Source organism: Neophocaena asiaeorientalis, unplaced genomic scaffold (assembly GCF_003031525.2).
Source record: "Neophocaena asiaeorientalis asiaeorientalis breed wild unplaced genomic scaffold, Neophocaena_asiaeorientalis_V1.1 scaffold7, whole genome shotgun sequence".
In the NCBI taxonomy this organism is placed as follows: Eukaryota; Metazoa; Chordata; class Mammalia; order Artiodactyla; family Phocoenidae; genus Neophocaena; species Neophocaena asiaeorientalis.
Genome location: NW_020185337.1, coordinates 15,559,104 through 15,577,783, shown reverse-complemented (window position 1 = coordinate 15,577,783; position 18,680 = coordinate 15,559,104). Strand labels below are relative to the sequence as shown.

General features: G+C 34.5%; 1 protein-coding gene across 2 annotated transcripts in view; it reads left to right on the top strand.

The window, feature by feature from the left end:
- The window catches only part of GRID2 (glutamate ionotropic receptor delta type subunit 2), a 1,308,561-nt gene that overhangs the window by 1,067,592 nt on the left and 222,289 nt on the right, over nt 1-18,680 (top strand). For both annotated transcript variants that reach the window (XM_024736087.1, XM_024736086.1), the window contains one exon: nt 8,443-8,581. In XM_024736087.1, coding sequence (XP_024591855.1) covers nt 8,443-8,581 — 139 coding nt within the window. The remainder of the gene's footprint in view (nt 1-8,442; nt 8,582-18,680) is intronic.

Here is an 18,680-nt window from a genome sequence, read left to right as displayed (position 1 = left end):
CTTGCCCATTTTTCTAGTTATTGTCTGTTTTATTGTTATTGATTTATAGAAGTTAATATACATTGATGAAATTTCTGTTAGATATGAGTATTGCAAATATGTTCTACTGTGGCTTGTCTTTACTTTCTTCATGGTGGGTTTTGAACTACAAAGTATTACCATAGTCAAATTTATCAATCTTTTCATTTTTTATCCTCGTTTTGAAATAAATTTATTGAGATATATTTGACTGATAAAAATTGTACTAAGATTTACAACTTGATGTTTTAATATTTGTATACACTGTTAAAAGGTCACCATAATCAAGCTAAATAATTTGTCTATAACCTCTTCATAATTACAGTGTGTGTGTTGAGAAGATTTAATTCAAGATCTATCCCCTTAGCAAGTATCAAGTATATGATACAGTTTTGCTAACTATTGTCACCATGCTGTACATTAGGTCTCTAGAACTTATTCATAGTGCATAAATGAAACTTTGCACCCTTGGACCAACATCTCATTTCCCCCATACCTCCCACCCCAGCCCCTGACGACCACCATTCTGTTCTCTGCTTCTACGAATTTGATTATTTTAGATTGCACATGTAAGTGAAATCATGCAGCATTTGTTTTTCTGTGGCTGGCTTATTTCACTCAACGTAATTTCCTCACGGTGCATCCATGTTGTCACATATGGCAGGATTCTCGTTTTTGTGGATGAATAATATTTGTGTGTGTGTGTGTGTGTTCTACTGTGGCTTGTCTTTAAATACATATCACATTTTATTTATCCATGCATCTACTGATGAACATTTAAGTTGTTTCCATATCTTGGCAGTTGTGAATAATGCTTCAGTGAACATGGGAGTGCAGTTCTCTATTTAAGATGCATATTTCATTTCCTTCAGTTATATACTCAGAGGAGGAATTGCTGGTTCACATGGCAGTTCAATTTTAATTTTTTGAGGAACCTCCATAGGTTTTGCATAGTGGCTGCACAAATTTACATTTGAACCAAAAACATACAAGGGTTCCCTTTTTTCCACATCCTCACCAAAGCATATTTTCTCTCTCTCTCTCTTTTTTTAATAACACCCATCTTAACAGGTGGAGGCAATATATCATAGTGGGTTTGATTTTCATTTCACTAATAATTAGTGATGTTGGATATACTTTCATGTGCCTCTGTGCCATCTGTATGTCTTCTTTGGAAAAAATATCTATTCAGATCGTCTGCCCATTTTTTTAAATTTAATATCTTTATCGGAGTATAATTGCTTTACAGTGTTGTGTTAGTTTCTGCTGTATAAAAAAGTATATCAGCTATATGTATACATATATCCTCTTATCCCCTCCCTCTTGCATCTCCCTCCACCCTCCCTATCCCACCCCTCTAGGTGGTCACAAAGCACTAAGCTGATCTCCCTGTGCTATGCGGCTGCTTCCCACTAGCTATCTGTTTTACATTTGGTAGTGTATATATGTCCATGCCACTCTCTCACTTCGTCCCAGCTTACCCTTCCCCCTCCCCGTGTCCTTAAGTCCATTCTCTACGTCTGTGTCTTTATTCATGTCCTGCCCCTAGGTTCTTCAGAACCATTTTTTTTTAGCTTCCAAGTATATGTGTTAGCATATGGTATTTGTTTTTCTCTTTTTGACATCCACCTCACTACAAATAACTCAATTTTGTTTCTTTTCATGGCTGAGTAATATTCCATTGTATATATGTGCCACATCTTCTTTATCCATTCATCTGTCGATGGACATTTAGGTTGCTTCCATGTCCTGGCTATTGTAAATAGTGCTGCAGTGAATATTGTTGTACATGACTCTTTTTGAATTATGGTTTTCTCAGGGTATATGCCCACTAGTGGGATTACTGGGTCATATGGTAGTTCTATTTCAAGTTTTTCTATGTCTTTCTTTGGCAAATTTAGTCCCTTTACATTTACAGCAACTATTGATCTGTATGTTCTTATTGCCATTCTGTTGTTTTCTGGCTGGTTTCGTAGTTCCTCTGTTTCTTCTTTTTCTTTCTTCCCTTGGGTTTTCATGGTTTCCTTTAGTGTTGTGTTAGATTCCTTTCTCATTTTCTTTTGTATATTTACTATAAGTTTTTTCCTTGTGGCTACTGTGAGGTTCACATATAACATCCTATGTAAACAGCAGTCCTTTTTAAGTTGATAACAATTAAATTTGAATACATTCCAAAGCTTTGTCATTTTACTCCCCTTCCACCACATTTTATAATTTGATGGCACTTTACATCTTTTTATTTTATATATCCCTTACCTAATTATTGTAATTTAGTTAATTTCACTACTTTTGTTTTTTGACGTTTATGCTTGCTTTACAAGTGATTGATCCACTACCTTTATTATATATTTATATTTTCCAGTGAGATCTTTTGTATGTTTTTTTAAATTATTAATTAATGCCATTTCTTTTTACCTTGAAGAGGCCCCTTTAACATTTCTTATAGGACCAGTTTAGTGGTAATTAACTCATTTAGCTTTTGCTTACTTGGGAAACTCTTTAATCTCTCCTTCTATTCTAAATTATAATTTGCTGGGTAGAGAATTCTTGGTTGTATTTTTTTTCCTTTCAACACTTTTAATATGTCATGCCATTCCTTTCTGGCCTGAAGTTTCTACTGAAAAAAAATCTGTTGATAGCCTTATGGGATTTCCAATGTATGTAATGTTTTTTTCCTTGATGCTTTTAGAATTCTCTCTTTGTCTTTAACTTTTACCATTTTAATTATAATGTGTCTTGGTGTGTGTCTTTTCTGGGTTCATCTCTGGTATTCCTGGACCTGGATGCCTGTTTCCTTCCCCAGATGAGGGAAATTCAGCCACTATTTCTTCAGATAATTTTCCTAGAACTTTCTCTCTCTTCTCCTTCTGAAATCTCTACAATGCAGATGTTATTATGCTCAGTGTTGTCCCAAAGGTCCCTTAAGGTACCTTCACTTTTTAAAAATTGTTGTGTTTTTTTTTTTTTCATTTCTCTGCTCTGGGGGATTTCCATTGCTTTGTCTTCCAGCTTACTGATTCATTCTTCTACCTCATCCAGTCTTCTATAAACGCCACTAGTATATTTTTCATTTCAGTTACCGTTTTGGTTTGGCACTGTTACATTTTCTCTTTGTTGAAGTTCTCACTGTGTTCATCTGTACTTCTCCCAGGTTCAGTGAGCATCTTTATTACCATTACTTTGAACTCTTTATCAGGTATATTGCTTCTCTCCATTTCATTTAGTTCTTATTCTGTCTCCTCATTTTGATTAATTCTCTGTGTTTCTCTTTATTAGTTAAATCAGGTACCTCTCCCAGTCTTGAAGGAATGGCCTTATGTAGGAGATGTTCTGTGGGACTCAGGCACAATCCTGCCTGGCCACTGGAGCTCGGTGCTCAAGGGGTGTCCCTATTTGGGCTGCATGCACCTTCATGTTGTGGTAGGGCCACAGCTACTGCTATAGTACACTGGTAGGCAGGGCTGGTCCATGACATGGCTACAGAGCCCTGGGGGGAGGAGCTGGCTCTGGCTCAGCTCAGTTTTTTTGCTTTTTGCTAATGCATTCTGTGCTCTGTTCAGAAAAAGTCTTTCAGTACCCAATCTTGTGAATATGTTGGATATATTCTCTTATATTCTTTTCTAGAAGCTTTATTGTTTATATTTTATATTTACATATGTAAGGCACTTGGTATTGATTTTTGTATGTATTATAAGTTAGGAGACAAGTTTCATTATTTTTCGTATATATATATCCAGGTTGACCTAGTAGTACTTACTGAAAAGACCTCCCTGTCTATATAGTACTGCAGTGCCAGCTGGGCATAAATTGTCTATGTACACATGAATACTTTTCATTGATTTGGTCTATCCTTGGACAAATATCATACTATCTTAATTACTATATAAAGCTACAGTCAACTAGAACCAGTCTTCTTCTTCTTCTTGAACACCGTCTTAGCTATTATTGTTCTTTTGGAATTTTCTACAAATTTCACATTTAGCTTTTCACAAACACACACATACATTCCCTCTCTGTCTCTCTCACACACACATACATACATACATACACACACACACACACACATGCAGAGAACTTGAGATTTTGATTGGTAATTCATGGAATCTATAGATCAGTTTGAGAAAAATTTATATCTTTATAATATTGAGTTTTTGATCAATAAACATGATATATCTATTTATTTATTTAACCTTCTTTTGCTGCACTCAAAAAAGTTTTATAGATTTTCATGTAGAGATCTTACACATCTTTATTTCTAGATATTTGATATTTTTAGTGCTATTGCAAATGGTATATATTTTTTAATTTCATGTCTTAAATGTTTGTTACTGCTATAAGCATATCTGATTAATTTTGAAGATTGACTCTGTACCATAGTAAACTAACATTAATTTTAGTAATTTATTCCATATTCTCTTAGATTTTCTGCATACATATTCATATCATCTATAACCCATAACTTTTTTCATTCTTTCCAATTTTTTAGTATTTTTTCCTTCTTTGTATTTATTTTTTTTGCTTATTGTACTACACTGTTTAGCACCTACAATTAAATGTTGAATAGAAGTGGTAACAACTTGTAGCCTTTAAGATAGTCTTTTAAAATGCTTATTTTGTTAGTAAGTATGACATTTGCTGGAGGCTTCCTGAAAACACTCTTGTGAGACTAAGTGTGGTTTTTTTATTTCTAGTTTGCTGGAGAATTTCTAGGTTTTCAATTTTTTTATGACTGGATGTTGAATTTTATCTGTGCCTTTTCTGTTTCAACCAAGATGATTATAGGACTTTTCTCCTTTATAGTGCTAATTTAGTGAATTTTAATGATTTATTTTTAAATGCCAAACCAACCCTTGCTTTCATATAATAAACCCAGCATGCTTATTTATTTATTTTTTGCAATTTTCAGTTTACTAATTTATGTAAGTCTTTTTTTTTAATCTACTATCATATGAAAGACTGGCCACTAATTTTCCTTTCCTGGAATGACATTTTCAGATTTTGTTATCAAAGTTGTGCCTTCTTTATAAAATGTATGGAATGATGTCTTGCTTTTTTCTAATCTCAGAAAGAGTTTGTGTAAAATTGTACTTAATTATTGATAAAACATTTGGTAGGTTTTTTTTCCAGAAAGCCCACTGGTCTTGAATTTTTTGGTGGGTAAGTTTTAATTGTAGATTCAAAGTCTTTAATACTTATAAGATCATTAAAATTTTCTATTTCTTTTGGTGGCAATTTTTCTACGAATTTGTCCATGTCATCTCAATTTTCAAATTAATTGACATAGAACTGTACATAGGATCCTCCTCTTTTATCCTTCTAATATCTGAAACATCTGTAACAATATGCCCTTTTAACTCCTATTATTGTATTTTTTTGTGCCTTATTTTCTTGATCAGTCTCAAGAGCTGTTTATAGGTATTTTCAAAGGACCAAACTTCTGTTGGATCAACATCCTCTATTTTATTGTTTATCTAGTTTACTAATTTTTGCTCTTATATTTATTATGTCCTTCCTTCTGTGTTCTTTGGGATTAACTTGCCAGGTTTTTTTTAACTTCTTGAAATTGATGAATAGCTCATTGATTTTCAGACTTCTTATATAAGTTATGAATTTCCCTTTAAACACAAATTTAGCTACATCCTATCAGCTATCAAAACTTGTGAAATTTTGATATGGAGTATTTTTATTTTCATCAACTTAAAACTACCTTTTATTTCTCTTGTGATTTTTCTTTGACCCATGGCCCTAATAGAATTGTAGTTGTTGATTTCCAAGCATATGAGGATTTTCTGGTTTTCTTAGTCCCACCCCCATTTGGCAAGCCCTGGGCCTTAATTTTTATAGCCACCTGACTTTGAAGGCTTTCAAAACATTGCTCAACATCTCAGTTTCTTATCTTCCTGTTGTTAAATTGGCATTTATCCCTCAGGAAAAAGCAGTCCTAAATACCAGTCACATTTCTGAGTTATCTTCTTCAGGATCTTGATCTTCTAGTTTCTTACTGCTCTCAAATGCATTATATGTTCATTTTTTCTAGTTGCCATCAGTGAGAGGATTGTCTTGAATTACCAGAATTAGAAGTCAAGATTCCCTTTACTTTTAATATTTGATTTCTAAGTGCAGATATCAAATAAAATGTCATTTTATTTGGACTCCACAAGAATATTTGAATTCCCCAAGTTTCAGGCTTTATGCCACAGATGAAGAAAGCTCAGCAAGTATTCTTTCTTATGGGTGATAATGACTCTAACCAAGGGTAAAGGCTTCATGGACACAAACCTTCAATTAGGCTTTTCAGTCATGAATTTGCTGTTCTACTTTTGTTACACTTATTAACATCTTTCAGTCTTTAGCTATCATCTTGTTCATATTTTATTATTTTTTTTCAATTAATCATTTTGTCTAGGAAGTCCCCATTTGGTTTAAAAATGAATATTTTATTGTACTTTCATCTTTTAAAAGCTGAGTGAATATTTCCTTTGCTTTGAAGAAGAAAATATCCAAAATGCATTATAACTGCTTTTGAAAAAATGTGTTCCCGATATCAGAGGTTAGCCTATTCTGAGTATATTACATCAGGAAAATAGCTCAGGTCATACCCAAAGGGTATGTTTGTACTACACTGAAAGTTTAGAAATATTGCATAGTGAGAATTAGTGGTTGGCATAAAAATCTGCCTGATATGATAATTAATTGAATCCTGTTAAGCCATTCACATATTGATGTACCTAGGCAAATGTAGTATTATATCTCTTTAATTTATTTTTACTCTTAGCATAAACCTAATTTATTTTAAAAGGATTATTAACTCCATACAAAACATATATTCATTTAACAAATATTTACCCACCTGAAAGGGGACAGGAACTGTTTCTATGTTAGAAACTAGACAATAAGGAAGAGGAAAAAACCAAAAATATATAAAATACATGATAAATTATGATTTTTAAAAAATACAGTGACTGAAAGAATGAGGTCGTGAGAAATTATTTTAGATAGAATGGAAATATGTATTTGTGACGAAGTATCATCTGAGGAGAAACTTAAAAAAATTAAAGGGAAGGTCATTTTTAAATTAAAGAGCAGAGAATTCCAGGCATAAAAATTGCAAATACAAAGACCCTAGGACAGAAATCAGCGTAACTCCATGCAAGAGATTGCAAGAAGGCTGGGTTGAGAGGGTGGAAAAATGCAAGTCAGGAAATTGACGTGAGATCAGTTCATGTAGGACCTGATAGGCCTTGGTAGAGATTTGGGGTTGCTTTTTCTTTCTGAGAGTGACAGGAGTCCTTTGGAAGTTTTGATCAGAGGAATATCACGATTTCATTTTCGTTTTCAAAGAGCACCATCGAGATAGACTTAGGAGTGGTAGTGCATAGAATGTAAACAAGTAAACCATTTAAGTGGTTTAGTAGTATGGTCAAAAGAAGATGTGACAGCACTGGAAGTGAGGAGATGAGGTAGGATTTGGTATGTGGTTTGAAGATAAAGGTGACAGGACTTGCTACCAGATGGGATGTTGGAAAGTTTCTAAGTATTTGGTCTGAGAAATAGAGTGAAGAGTGGTGCTATTCCCTGAAATAGTGTAGACTGGGGTGTTCATTCAAGAGTGAAAATAAAGAGTTGTGATTCAGATGCGATAAATTTCAGATGCCCATTAAATTCCAAGTGGAAATTATGTAGGCATTTATCTGTAGCTCTCTAGAGAGAGTAAAGCTTGAAATATAAATCTGAGAGTCATCAAAGTATACTGTAGATAATATTCAACATCAGGGGACTTGAGATTAGCTGCGGCTGGAATGCGGACAGAACAGAAACAGTTTAGAGACTGAGCCCAAGGACACACCAACATTTAGAAGATGGAGAAGAAGATTCTACAACAAGATTACAAAAGAGTGGTGAGTCAGTTAGGAGTAGATCAAAACACATGTGATGATGCTGAAACCAGTAGTCATATGTGTTCTCCCAAGATTATTAATAACCTATGATTCTAGGGAATTTAACAAAAAATAGTCTTTTAATATTATTTATTAAACTAGAAATCTGAAAAGTTATGTTAAATATAAGCATAATAGTATTAATATCTCCTAACTAGTAAATAGTCAAGCCCTTGGATATAAAGTGTATATCTGAGGTTGTAATAAGAGGGTAATTCTAGGGTTGAAGAACAAGGTGGAAGAAATATCATTTAAACATGTTATACTAAATATTTATCATGCTTCTATTTGACTGAGTCTCACATAGTCTCATAAACCAGAATCAAATATGAAGTGATGAACGTAAGCAAAATACAGAGATCCATGCTGATGTTATGTGAAAGATTTCGCATTACTTAAAATTTAACTTGCTCTTGAATGTGTATGACTTCAGATTCTAAATAAAGACTTGTTGATGTTCTTTTATTCTCTTTGCTTCTTTCCACAGGTGGGGAAGTCCCATACACAACTCTGGCTACCCGAATGATGATGGGGGCTTGGTGGCTATTTGCTTTGATTGTCATCTCATCTTACACAGCAAACCTTGCTGCTTTCCTCACTATCACCCGCATTGAAAGCTCCATCCAGTAAGTAGACAGAGATTCCACTTGATACAAAGCATGAGAAATGACAGGCGTGGCCAAAGCTATGTGATGTCTGTTAATAAATTTACAACTTCCTTTTGAGTAAAGGCTTAATTTTGTGATGTGCAGACATCACAACATAGTCCAACTCCTGAAAGTACAGTTTTGGTAGAGCATTCTTTATACAATAAAATTCTAGGTATAATTTGGACATTGCTTCCCACATTTTCCTGGAAAGATAACACATATTCAGAATTTTAACCTCTGTAAAATATGACTGTGGGCAATATTATTAAAAAGAAGTAAAAGGATACATACTAAAATATATATACTTCAAGTTTGAGATGCTCAGTCTTTGCCTTGAGTCTGTCCCATTATGCACTGTCTGAGTAAATAGTTAGGTAGACACTGGATGATTGATAGATAGATGATAGGTAGGGAGAGGGAGAGAGAGAGAGAGAGAGAGAATGAGAATAGCTTTCAAGAGGTAAAACCACATTCTGTCTCTTCATTGCATTATAGCTAACGTGAGTATTATTGCTGCTGTTTTTCCAGCTGCAGTGGTGGTAAATTGCCGTTAACTATAGTGTACTTTTGAATCCTGAAAGCTACCTAAGTCAGTGCTTCATTTCACAAATGACTTTCCCATGAGCCCTGAGACTCCAAAGGCCTTTGATTTACCGTGGCCAGTTTTTCTTTATGTGGTTTCATACCATAAGGTCAGGTCAGTGCCACAGTACAGCTTCTGCCTTATTAGAACATAGTGTTCTGTATATTGTTTTACGAAAAATTTCTCTGAAAATTTTATTAATCCAAAATCAAGGTAGTTTGAACTTTCGTAAAGTTAAAAAACATTTATTTCTCAACAAAGTTGACAGTTCAAGATTAGAATAATTAACTTTGTCAAGGAATTAATTAGGGATTTACTTCATCCTTAAGAGAAAACATGAATTCTTCGTGCCTTTAAAATAGTATGTAAATGAATTCCATTAGTAGTTGCAAAATTATTATAGCACAATACTAAAATAAAGTCAAGAATTAATGATCTAAAAAGAAATAGGGTGTTTTCTTCAACTGCTTGTGTATATAAATTGAAACCTCAAAATTCAGCTACTAATAGTCAATTATTTCATTCATTTATGAAAATGATGTTCCCAACTTCTCTCATCAAATCATAGTCTTAAGTTGTTTTCCCAGTTATTTCTTTGGTGCAGAACCTTCATATCCTTTTAACTTACTACCCTTGTAACCAGTTCTACATGTGGCGTAAGTTATAAGTGATCCAGAGTGAAGCTCATGGAAAATTTAAGCTGATGACCCCATCAGAGTCCTATTTTAAGCAATAATGAAAATGATTACAGTGTCCCAGCCCAAGAAATTAATGAATTAGTAAAATTGTGCAAATAATAATTAACATTTATTGAGCACTCACAAGATGCCAGACTTTGTACTAGATGTTTGACATGCATTGGCTTATTTAATACTTAAACCATCTTCTGGAATGCATACTACTTATTAATAACCCATTTTACAACTGAAGTTGAAAAGATAAGTAACTTGCCTCAAATCATGCAGCTAATAAGTGATTGATTAAAGACCAGACCTTAAATCTGTCTCATTCCTGAATCTATGTTCTAACTATGCCACACTAGTCCCCGTTCCACACCCTTGTACATTTGTATGGCTAGTTGCTTTTTAGGGAACTTTATAAAGGATGTGTCATAGCCTCATTCATTGCTAAGTATAGTGATGTAAAGGATGACATTATTCAAATCCTCAATTTATCTGAGGAAATAAAATATCAAAAGTTAGGAGATTTTTGTGTTGGGTCGATTCTCTAGGCATATATCCCAGCATGAGCTAATTACATCTATAATTGATACCTGCCACTCAGGGTAAGACTGCTTGCCAGACCAGTCAATGGAAATCACATTAAGAAAAATAGTTTTAAAAAATTAAAATGGAGCATTTTAATCTCACTAATATACTTCTTGTCAACTTTGTTTTACGTGTTATATTTTAAGAGTACTTAAAGTACATAGGTTTTTACTATGTAGCTCAGATCTGACTTTGAAACATTTTAAAATAAATGAATGAAGAACATTTTAAATAACTGATTTTATGTAGCATATGACAATAATCATAAATAATAAAAATTATGGATATTATTCACTGAGAATTTATTATGAATTTATCAAGCATATATATATATATATATATATATATATATATCTCCCCTTTAGTACTCAAAATTACCCTAATAATACAAACTACTACTATGATTCCTACTTTGTAGATCAAGAAACAGAAATTTGGAAGTTAACTGCTCACTAGCACACAGTGAATAGTGTCAGAGCTGGAAATCTAACCTACATCAATCCAATACCAATTCATGACTTTACCTACTGAAGTTTTTCTTTATCTTACAATTTGTTTCTTGCTGGTTCTTCTTGCTGTTTGCTTGAGCCGCCCTTTCACTGAGGTTGCAGGCCTCATGGTGTGTGTACATCTGAGCTATTTAGTCATTACAACTTTGCCAGCATTCGTTAGTATCTAGACTTTCATGCAATAGCAGTGGGAGCAAAAGCCTCTATCAAATTTTTACACCCATAGGATTTTCTAAAGTAAAGTCTAATGGAAAAAGATCCTAATTGCACATGATGTTTCCCTCAGGTGTAGCTTTCCACAATCCAAAATAACAGAACATTCATTTTTTTAACAAATTATTTCTTTCTAATGCCAACTCACATTATTAAAAGTCAACATTGGGTATAATGAATCTCCCCTTCCTTCTAATCTTTTCACTAGGTTAATTATGAAAGGGGAAAATCAGAGCCAAATAAGTTAAAAGAGACCTGATTCTCTCCCCAAACTTAAAGATAGCTTCTAATTTCATGCTTCAGCTGTGTTGGTAAACATAATTGTAATGTTTCTTGGAAACATTCAAAGTTCCATTTATAACTAATGTCAAACTTTCTTGGAAAATTCTAAGTCTGATTTTTCTTAGAAAAGCAAAAACTTTTTTCACAAAACCATGCACTGTCATTCTTCTTAATCATTCACATTCATGAGATTTGCTCATCGTTAAATGAAGCAGTGTTCATCAGGGTACCTTTTCCCAGCCCAATTGCTGTTCCATTAACAAACATCTACCATCCACATCTTTATTCCCAAAATTCAAAGTCACTTCTGCACACCAGGAGAGGCAGAGGTGGCTAGCTGGTAACCACAAATCTGATCTCTTTTCCTCTGAGTCTGTTTCTTGGCTACTGTAAATAATGCTTCAGTGAACATAGGGGTGCGTAATCTTTTCAATTCAAAAGAACATAATCTTTTCAAATTAGTATTTGCACTTTATTTGGATAAATACCCAGGAGTGGAATTTGTGGATCGTACTCTAGTTCTGGTTTAAATTGCTTGGGGAACCTCCATACGGTTTTCCATAGTGGCTGCACCAATGCACAGGGTTTCCTTTTCTCCACCTTCTCACCAATGCTTATTACTTTTTGCCTTTTTGATAATAGACATTCTGACAGGTGTGAAGTGGTAGCTCATTGTGGTTTTGATTTGCATTTCCTAGTGATTAGTGGTGTTGAGCATCTTTTCATGTGCCTGTTGGCCATCTGTATGTTGAATGTCTGTAATTTATACAGACATTTGGAAAAAATGTCTGTTCAGATCCTCTGACCATTTTTAATCTGGTTGTTTGTTTTTTTAATGTCAAGTTGTATGAGTTCTTTGTATATTTTGGATATTAACCCCTGATCGGGTATGTCATTTGCAAATATCTTCCCCCATTCAGTAGGTGGCCTTTTCATTTTGTTGATGGTTTCCTTCACTGTGCAAAAGCTTTTTAGTTTGATGTAGTCCCATTTGTTTATTTTTGCTAATCCATGTATAACTTTTGAATCTCCCAAAACTTAACTAATAATAGCCTACGGCTGACTTGAAACCTTACCAGCAACATAAACTGTTAATTAACATGTATTTTGTGTGTTATATGTATTATATACTTATTTTTACAATAAAATAAGCTAGACAAAAGAAAATATTATTAAAAAATCATAAGGAAAACTATTTATGGTACATATATGATTTTAATGAAAAAAAGTCCATGAATAAGTGGACCCTCACAGTTCAAACCCACTTTGTTCAAGGGTCAACTGTAGATATTTAAACACTGTGCTAGGCATTTAGTCTATAAATGTATTTAGGTATTATCCCTGAGTCACAATTTATTCGGGGAGATAACAGTGTAGAATTCAATGACATAGGGCTCTGATAAATTATTTATAAAATGCTGTATGAACACAGGGAAGGAGTGATTTAAGTCAATAACTTGGAGAGAAGGGGAGGAGAGAGGAAAAAAAACTATTAGACATCACAGAGGTTCTCTGATGTATCATCGGAGAGTTTGATCTTAAAGGATAAATTTCAACATACTGAAGGAGTGGCTTATAGCAGAGGTATGAAACTCCTAGGAGAATATCTAGCAAAGGGTAGGTTATCAAAATGTGTTCATCTCCTTCATGGATTGAGATAGGTGATGTGAGGGTGACAGGAAGTGAAATAGAAAAGGAGGGTAGGACCACATCCTGAAGGGCATGATAAAGCTTGTTACGGAATTTGGAGTTTTTCCTGGAGATAATGAAGAGTGACATCATTTAAGAAAGACAGCTTTATCTGTGGAGAGGAAGATAGGCCAGAGAGAAAAATGGAGGAGCATATGGAAACTCATTGCAGGTATCTAATAAACGTATATTTATGGCGTTTAACAGTATGTCTCTACTTGATATAAACCTGATCACATATCTTCTTGTTTCATGGGCTCCTTATGTGGAACTATCTAAGGATTAAGGGTAATTTAAGAGAAATCTGGGTTGAGAAACTTTATATCTCTAGGCTAACATTTACATTTCTTGTGAATGTAGGAGTATTGCGTCAGTTTATTTTTTTAAGATATTTTAAAAAAGGATGTGGTTTCCTACCTCTTAGTTAAATAGATAGGGACGAAGAGAGTTACTAATGTGAGGAAATTCTAGAAGTCACTCTGGTTAGGCTACTTTTCAGATGCAATTTTGCCAAAAATTTGCATCTCCAGGTTTGCTATTCCTGGACCCCATCCTGCCTATTAATTACTTTTAACCTTGAGCCATCAGAAAAGAATTAAGACATTTTTATTCCATTTTAATACATTTTCTTATAAAAGTAACACAAGGCTATTTTGAGAAAATTAGAAAGTAGAGTAAAATTTTCTAGGACAAAGCATTAATAATCCATAATTTGTCATAAAGCAGTAAGTTCTGTTAATATTTAAGCAAACTTTCTTTTAACTGTTTATTTTGAAGCAATACACAGGAAATTGCAAAGTCAGTGCAATTATAGCACAGAGATATCCCATATACCCTTCACCAAGTTTCCCCCAATGGTTACATCTTCAGTAATTATAGTACAGTATCAAAATCAGGAAATTGACATGGGTACTAGGTATACATGTAGCCCTGTGCCATTTTATCACAAGTTTAGAATCTCTAACCACCACTGCAATATAGAACTACTCCATCATTACAAAAATCTCCCGCATTCTACCCCTGTATAGTCACACTCACACCTTCTTCCCCACCATCCGCAGCTCTTGGTAACCACTGATGTTCTCCACTCATTCTAAGAGTGTTATATAAGTTGAATCATTCAAAATGTGGCCTTCTGAAATCAGCTTTTTTTTCACTCAGCAAAATGCCCTTGAGGTCCATCCAAGTTGTTGCATGCATCAGTAGTTCATTGTTTTTTATTGCTGAGTGGTATTTACCTATTTTTGTTGTTTCTAGTTTGGTTAAAATTTACCTATTGAATGGCATTTTTGTTGTTTCCAGTTTTTAGCTATTACAAATAAAACTGCTAAGAACATTTATGCTCAGGCTTTTGCGCGGATGTTTTCATTTCTCTGGCATTAAAAGCCCAGGAGTGTGATCGTTGGGTAGTGCGGTAGGTGAGTGATTAGTTTTTAAGAAACTGCCGAACTGTTTTCCAGAGCGCCTGCACCATTTTACATCTCCACCAGCAGCATATGGGGGACCCAGTTTCTCTGCATCCTTGTCAGCATTTGGTGCTGTCACTTTTAAAAATTTTAGCCCTTCTGATAGGAATGTAGTAATATCTTACTGTCATCTTAATTTGCATTTCCCTAGTGACTACTGACGTTGAGCATCTTTTCATGTGTTTTTTGTCATCCTTATATCCTCTTGCATGAAAGGTCCCTTTATGTCTTTGTCCATTTTCTACTTGGACTGTTTGCTTTTTTACCGTTGAGAGTTCTTTACATCTTCTAGATACAAGTTCTTTGTCAGACATGTGGTTGGCAAATATTTTCTCTTAGTCTATTCCTTTTTTTTTTCATCCTCTTTGCAGGGTCTCACATAGAACAAACGTTTTTAATTTTGATGAAGTCAAATTTACCAGTTATTTTTTATGGATTTTGTACTTTTGATGTCATGTCTAAGACTCTTCAAGGAACTCCTAGGTCACCAAAATTTTCAACTGTTTTATGCTAAAACTTTTACAGCTTTACATTTCACATTTAAATCTATCATCCATTTTGAGTTAAGTTTTGTACTAGGTGTAAAGTTTAGGTTGCGGTTCATTTTTTGCCTATGGATATTCAAATGTCCAGGAGTGTTTTCTGGAAAAAAACCCAAAAGAACAAACTATCTTTCCTTCATTCAATTGCTTGTGCACTTTGTAAAGAAAAATCAGTTCGCATACTGTGTGAGTCTATTTCTGGGTTCCCTATCCTGTCCCATTGATCTAGGTATCTGTCTCTCTGCCAACAGCATAGATTTGATTACTGTAGCTTGAAATTGAGGATACGGATTCCTCCCACTTACTCTTTTTTTTTTTTTCAGAATTATTTTAGCTATTCTACTTCCTTTGCCTTTCCATATAAATTTTAGAATGATCTTGTCTATAACTGCAAAAAAGTAATGCTAGAATTTTAATAGGAATTGCATTAAACCTGTGTATCAATTTGGGGAGTATTCACATCTTTACTATATTGAGTCTTCCAATTTATGAACGTGGTATATCTCTCTGCTTATTTAGATTTTTAATTTCTTCTATCAACATTTTGTAATTTATAGCATATAAGTCTTATATATGGTAGAGTTATACCTAAGTATTTATTTTTATCCCAGTGATTATAAATGGTATTGGATCTTTGAATTTGGCTTCCACATATTCATTGCTAGTATAAAAATACGGTTTTTTATATGCTGATTTTATCTTGTGATCCTGATGTGAGTTCAGGGGTTCTAGGAGTTTTGGTAGATTCTTTGGGATTTTCTGTGTAAACCTTCATGCCATTTACAAAACTGAGCCGTTGTGTTTCTTTCTTTCTCACCTGTATGCCTTTTATTTCCTTTTGTTGCCTTTTCTGTGCTGACTAGAACTTCTGATACTACGTCAAATAAGAGTGGTGAGAGTGGACATCTCTATTTTGTTCTCTGTCTTGGGGAAGCATTCGGTCTTTCACTATTAGGTATAAGGTTAGCTGTAGGGTTTTTGTAGGTATTCTTTGTCGAGTTGAAGAAATTCTTTTCTATCCCTAGGTTTCTATGTGTTTTTATCATGAATGGATGTTAGATTTTGTCAAATGCTTTTTTTCCCGTCGACTGATATGCTCAGGTGATTTTTTTCTCCTTTAGCCTGTTTGGTGGATTACATTGTTTGATTAGTGAACTATTTTCAGAATGAGGTAGAGGCTAACTCTATTTCCCCCTCCTATTCCTTCTCCACCTTTTCCCCTAAATCTTGCTTTTCTTCTTAATTTTCTTCCTCTATTGATATGAGGCAATAAAAGAGCCTGACTTTCCCTGCCTGCAGCTCTACTTATTATTGTCTTTTCTCCTACCTCAGCTATTGCTTCCTTCTATCCATTATCTTCCCATTCAAGTTTACCCTCCAGAGTGTACAGTCCAGACAGTTACCTTCTTACATCCTTAAAACTGGCTCTAAAGCCTCCATTATTACCTCATTCTATCAAAATAAAGTTCAATTCCATCAGCAGAGCTTATTAAACCGTTCAAAAGCTGATCGGCTTCTTTTTTGCCTACTAGCACCAATTAATTCATTCTCACACTTGTTCATGCTCCAGTCAAGCCAAACTTTTGTAGGATATTTCATGCTTCTTTGGAGTTTCCACGCTGTTCCCACTTGCTGAAATGACCCAGAACTGCATTCTCTTCTGGCATCTTCTGTTAGCTCAGGCACAGTTAGTCATTAACACATGTGTCTTCTCTTTGAGAGTGTACATTTTTCAAAGACAAGGACTATGTCACCTTCATATTTGTTCCCCTAATCCTTCTCAGAGTACCTGGCACAGAGTATCAATAAGAGCAGCTAACAATGAGTGCTTGCTATGTGACAGACACTCTCCTAATGCTTTGTGTAGCTTTTCTCATTTAATCCTCATACTAGCCCTATGAGAGATATATTATTTTCATCTCCTTTTTGAAGATGACAAAACTAAAAGCTAGGGTCGTAAACCCAGGCAGTTGGCACTAGAACCTCTGTCTTCACCAGTGGGTCATATAGTCTGCAATTAGCAAATACACTAAATCTTTACTGAATGAAATAAATAAATAATATATGCGTGAATACATGAATGAATGAAAACCATCAGTATCATTATAAGTTTCTTTGAAAAATAAAGATTTGCAGAAGAGAATTAATGGCTGAATTATATTTAGCTAAGTCAATTCCAGATATTTCTAAGTTGCATGGTATCCTAGAAACAGACACCAGAGCCATGGACTCAAATAAATTTGCATTTAAAATCTCTCCCACTTAGTAGCAAATGATCTTGTCATTTTCCGTAATTATTTTAAGCCTTATTTTCCCTAAGAGTAAGAAGAGAATGAGTTCAACTTCATAAGTTTTAGTATAAAGAATAAATGGGGGGGCAAAAAGACATAAATAACAGCACAGTTCCTGGACACACCCTACCTAGGATTTGCTTCCATTTTTTCTCCTTGCTTCCAGGAGCTCATGTAAAATTCCTTGAACTCTTCTTCCCTTCACTCTCATTTTTGGTGGTACTAATGACTATTCTTTTTACCATTTTGTCCACAATTTCATACACTCAGTTATTTCCTTTACCTGGTTCAGCTAAACCTCAAAGTTCCCTGTTGCTGCTGCTGTTGTTTCTGACACAGCTACCACCTCCCAGCCCTACTTCATGGGTGTCGTCTTCTTGCCCTGCCCCTTAATCCTCCAAGCCCCTCAAAGGTAAAAAACTGTCTCTCAGCAAGCCTTATCTGATCTTAAGCCTAAATAAGGACTTAGGAGGGAGATGCAAGAGGGAGGAGATATGGGGATATATGTATAGCTGATTGACTTTGTTATAAAGCAGAAACTTACACACCATTGTAAAGCAATTATACTCCAATAAAGATGTTTAAAAGAAAAATAAGAATTTAGCCAAATGGTTCATTCTGTTGTCTCACTTTAGCTTAACTATCATGAGGATTAAGTTGCTACTGTTAGTGACTAACACTTAACCCAGGTCAGGATATCTATGTGTCAGGCACGTTTTCTCTTTCAGCTCATCTTTCGTAACCTGTAGCTGTATACCACTTCCTCTGTGTAGTTTTCCACAGAGTTTTCATAACTGAATTTAGTGGCTCCCTTTTTTGAATGCCTTTGCATCTACCTTGTTTACACTCTGAGCAACATCTAGCCTTGTACTGGAATATTATTCTACTTGTTTTACCTTCCCAATTACAATATATGTTCTCAAGGGTGGTTTTATGACTTGTATTAACACAGTGCCTTATGTAGTACCTTTTTGAGTACACAGTTGGTTACAAGTAAATATTCATTGAATGAATGAACCAGAAAAGGATTTCTTAGAATCTGGCTTGAGACTATGGAACTCCATGACTTGTTTATAGCCTCATAAGAAATCAGAAAGAAATATGAAAGCCATTTCTTTGTTCTTTTATTCCAGGATAAGACAGGGAGCCCAGAATGGTATGTTCTCTCAGTTTCCTTAGTGTCTCACCTACTTCAGTCTTTCAGTAGGAGGCTATTTCTTAGTTCTCAGCAG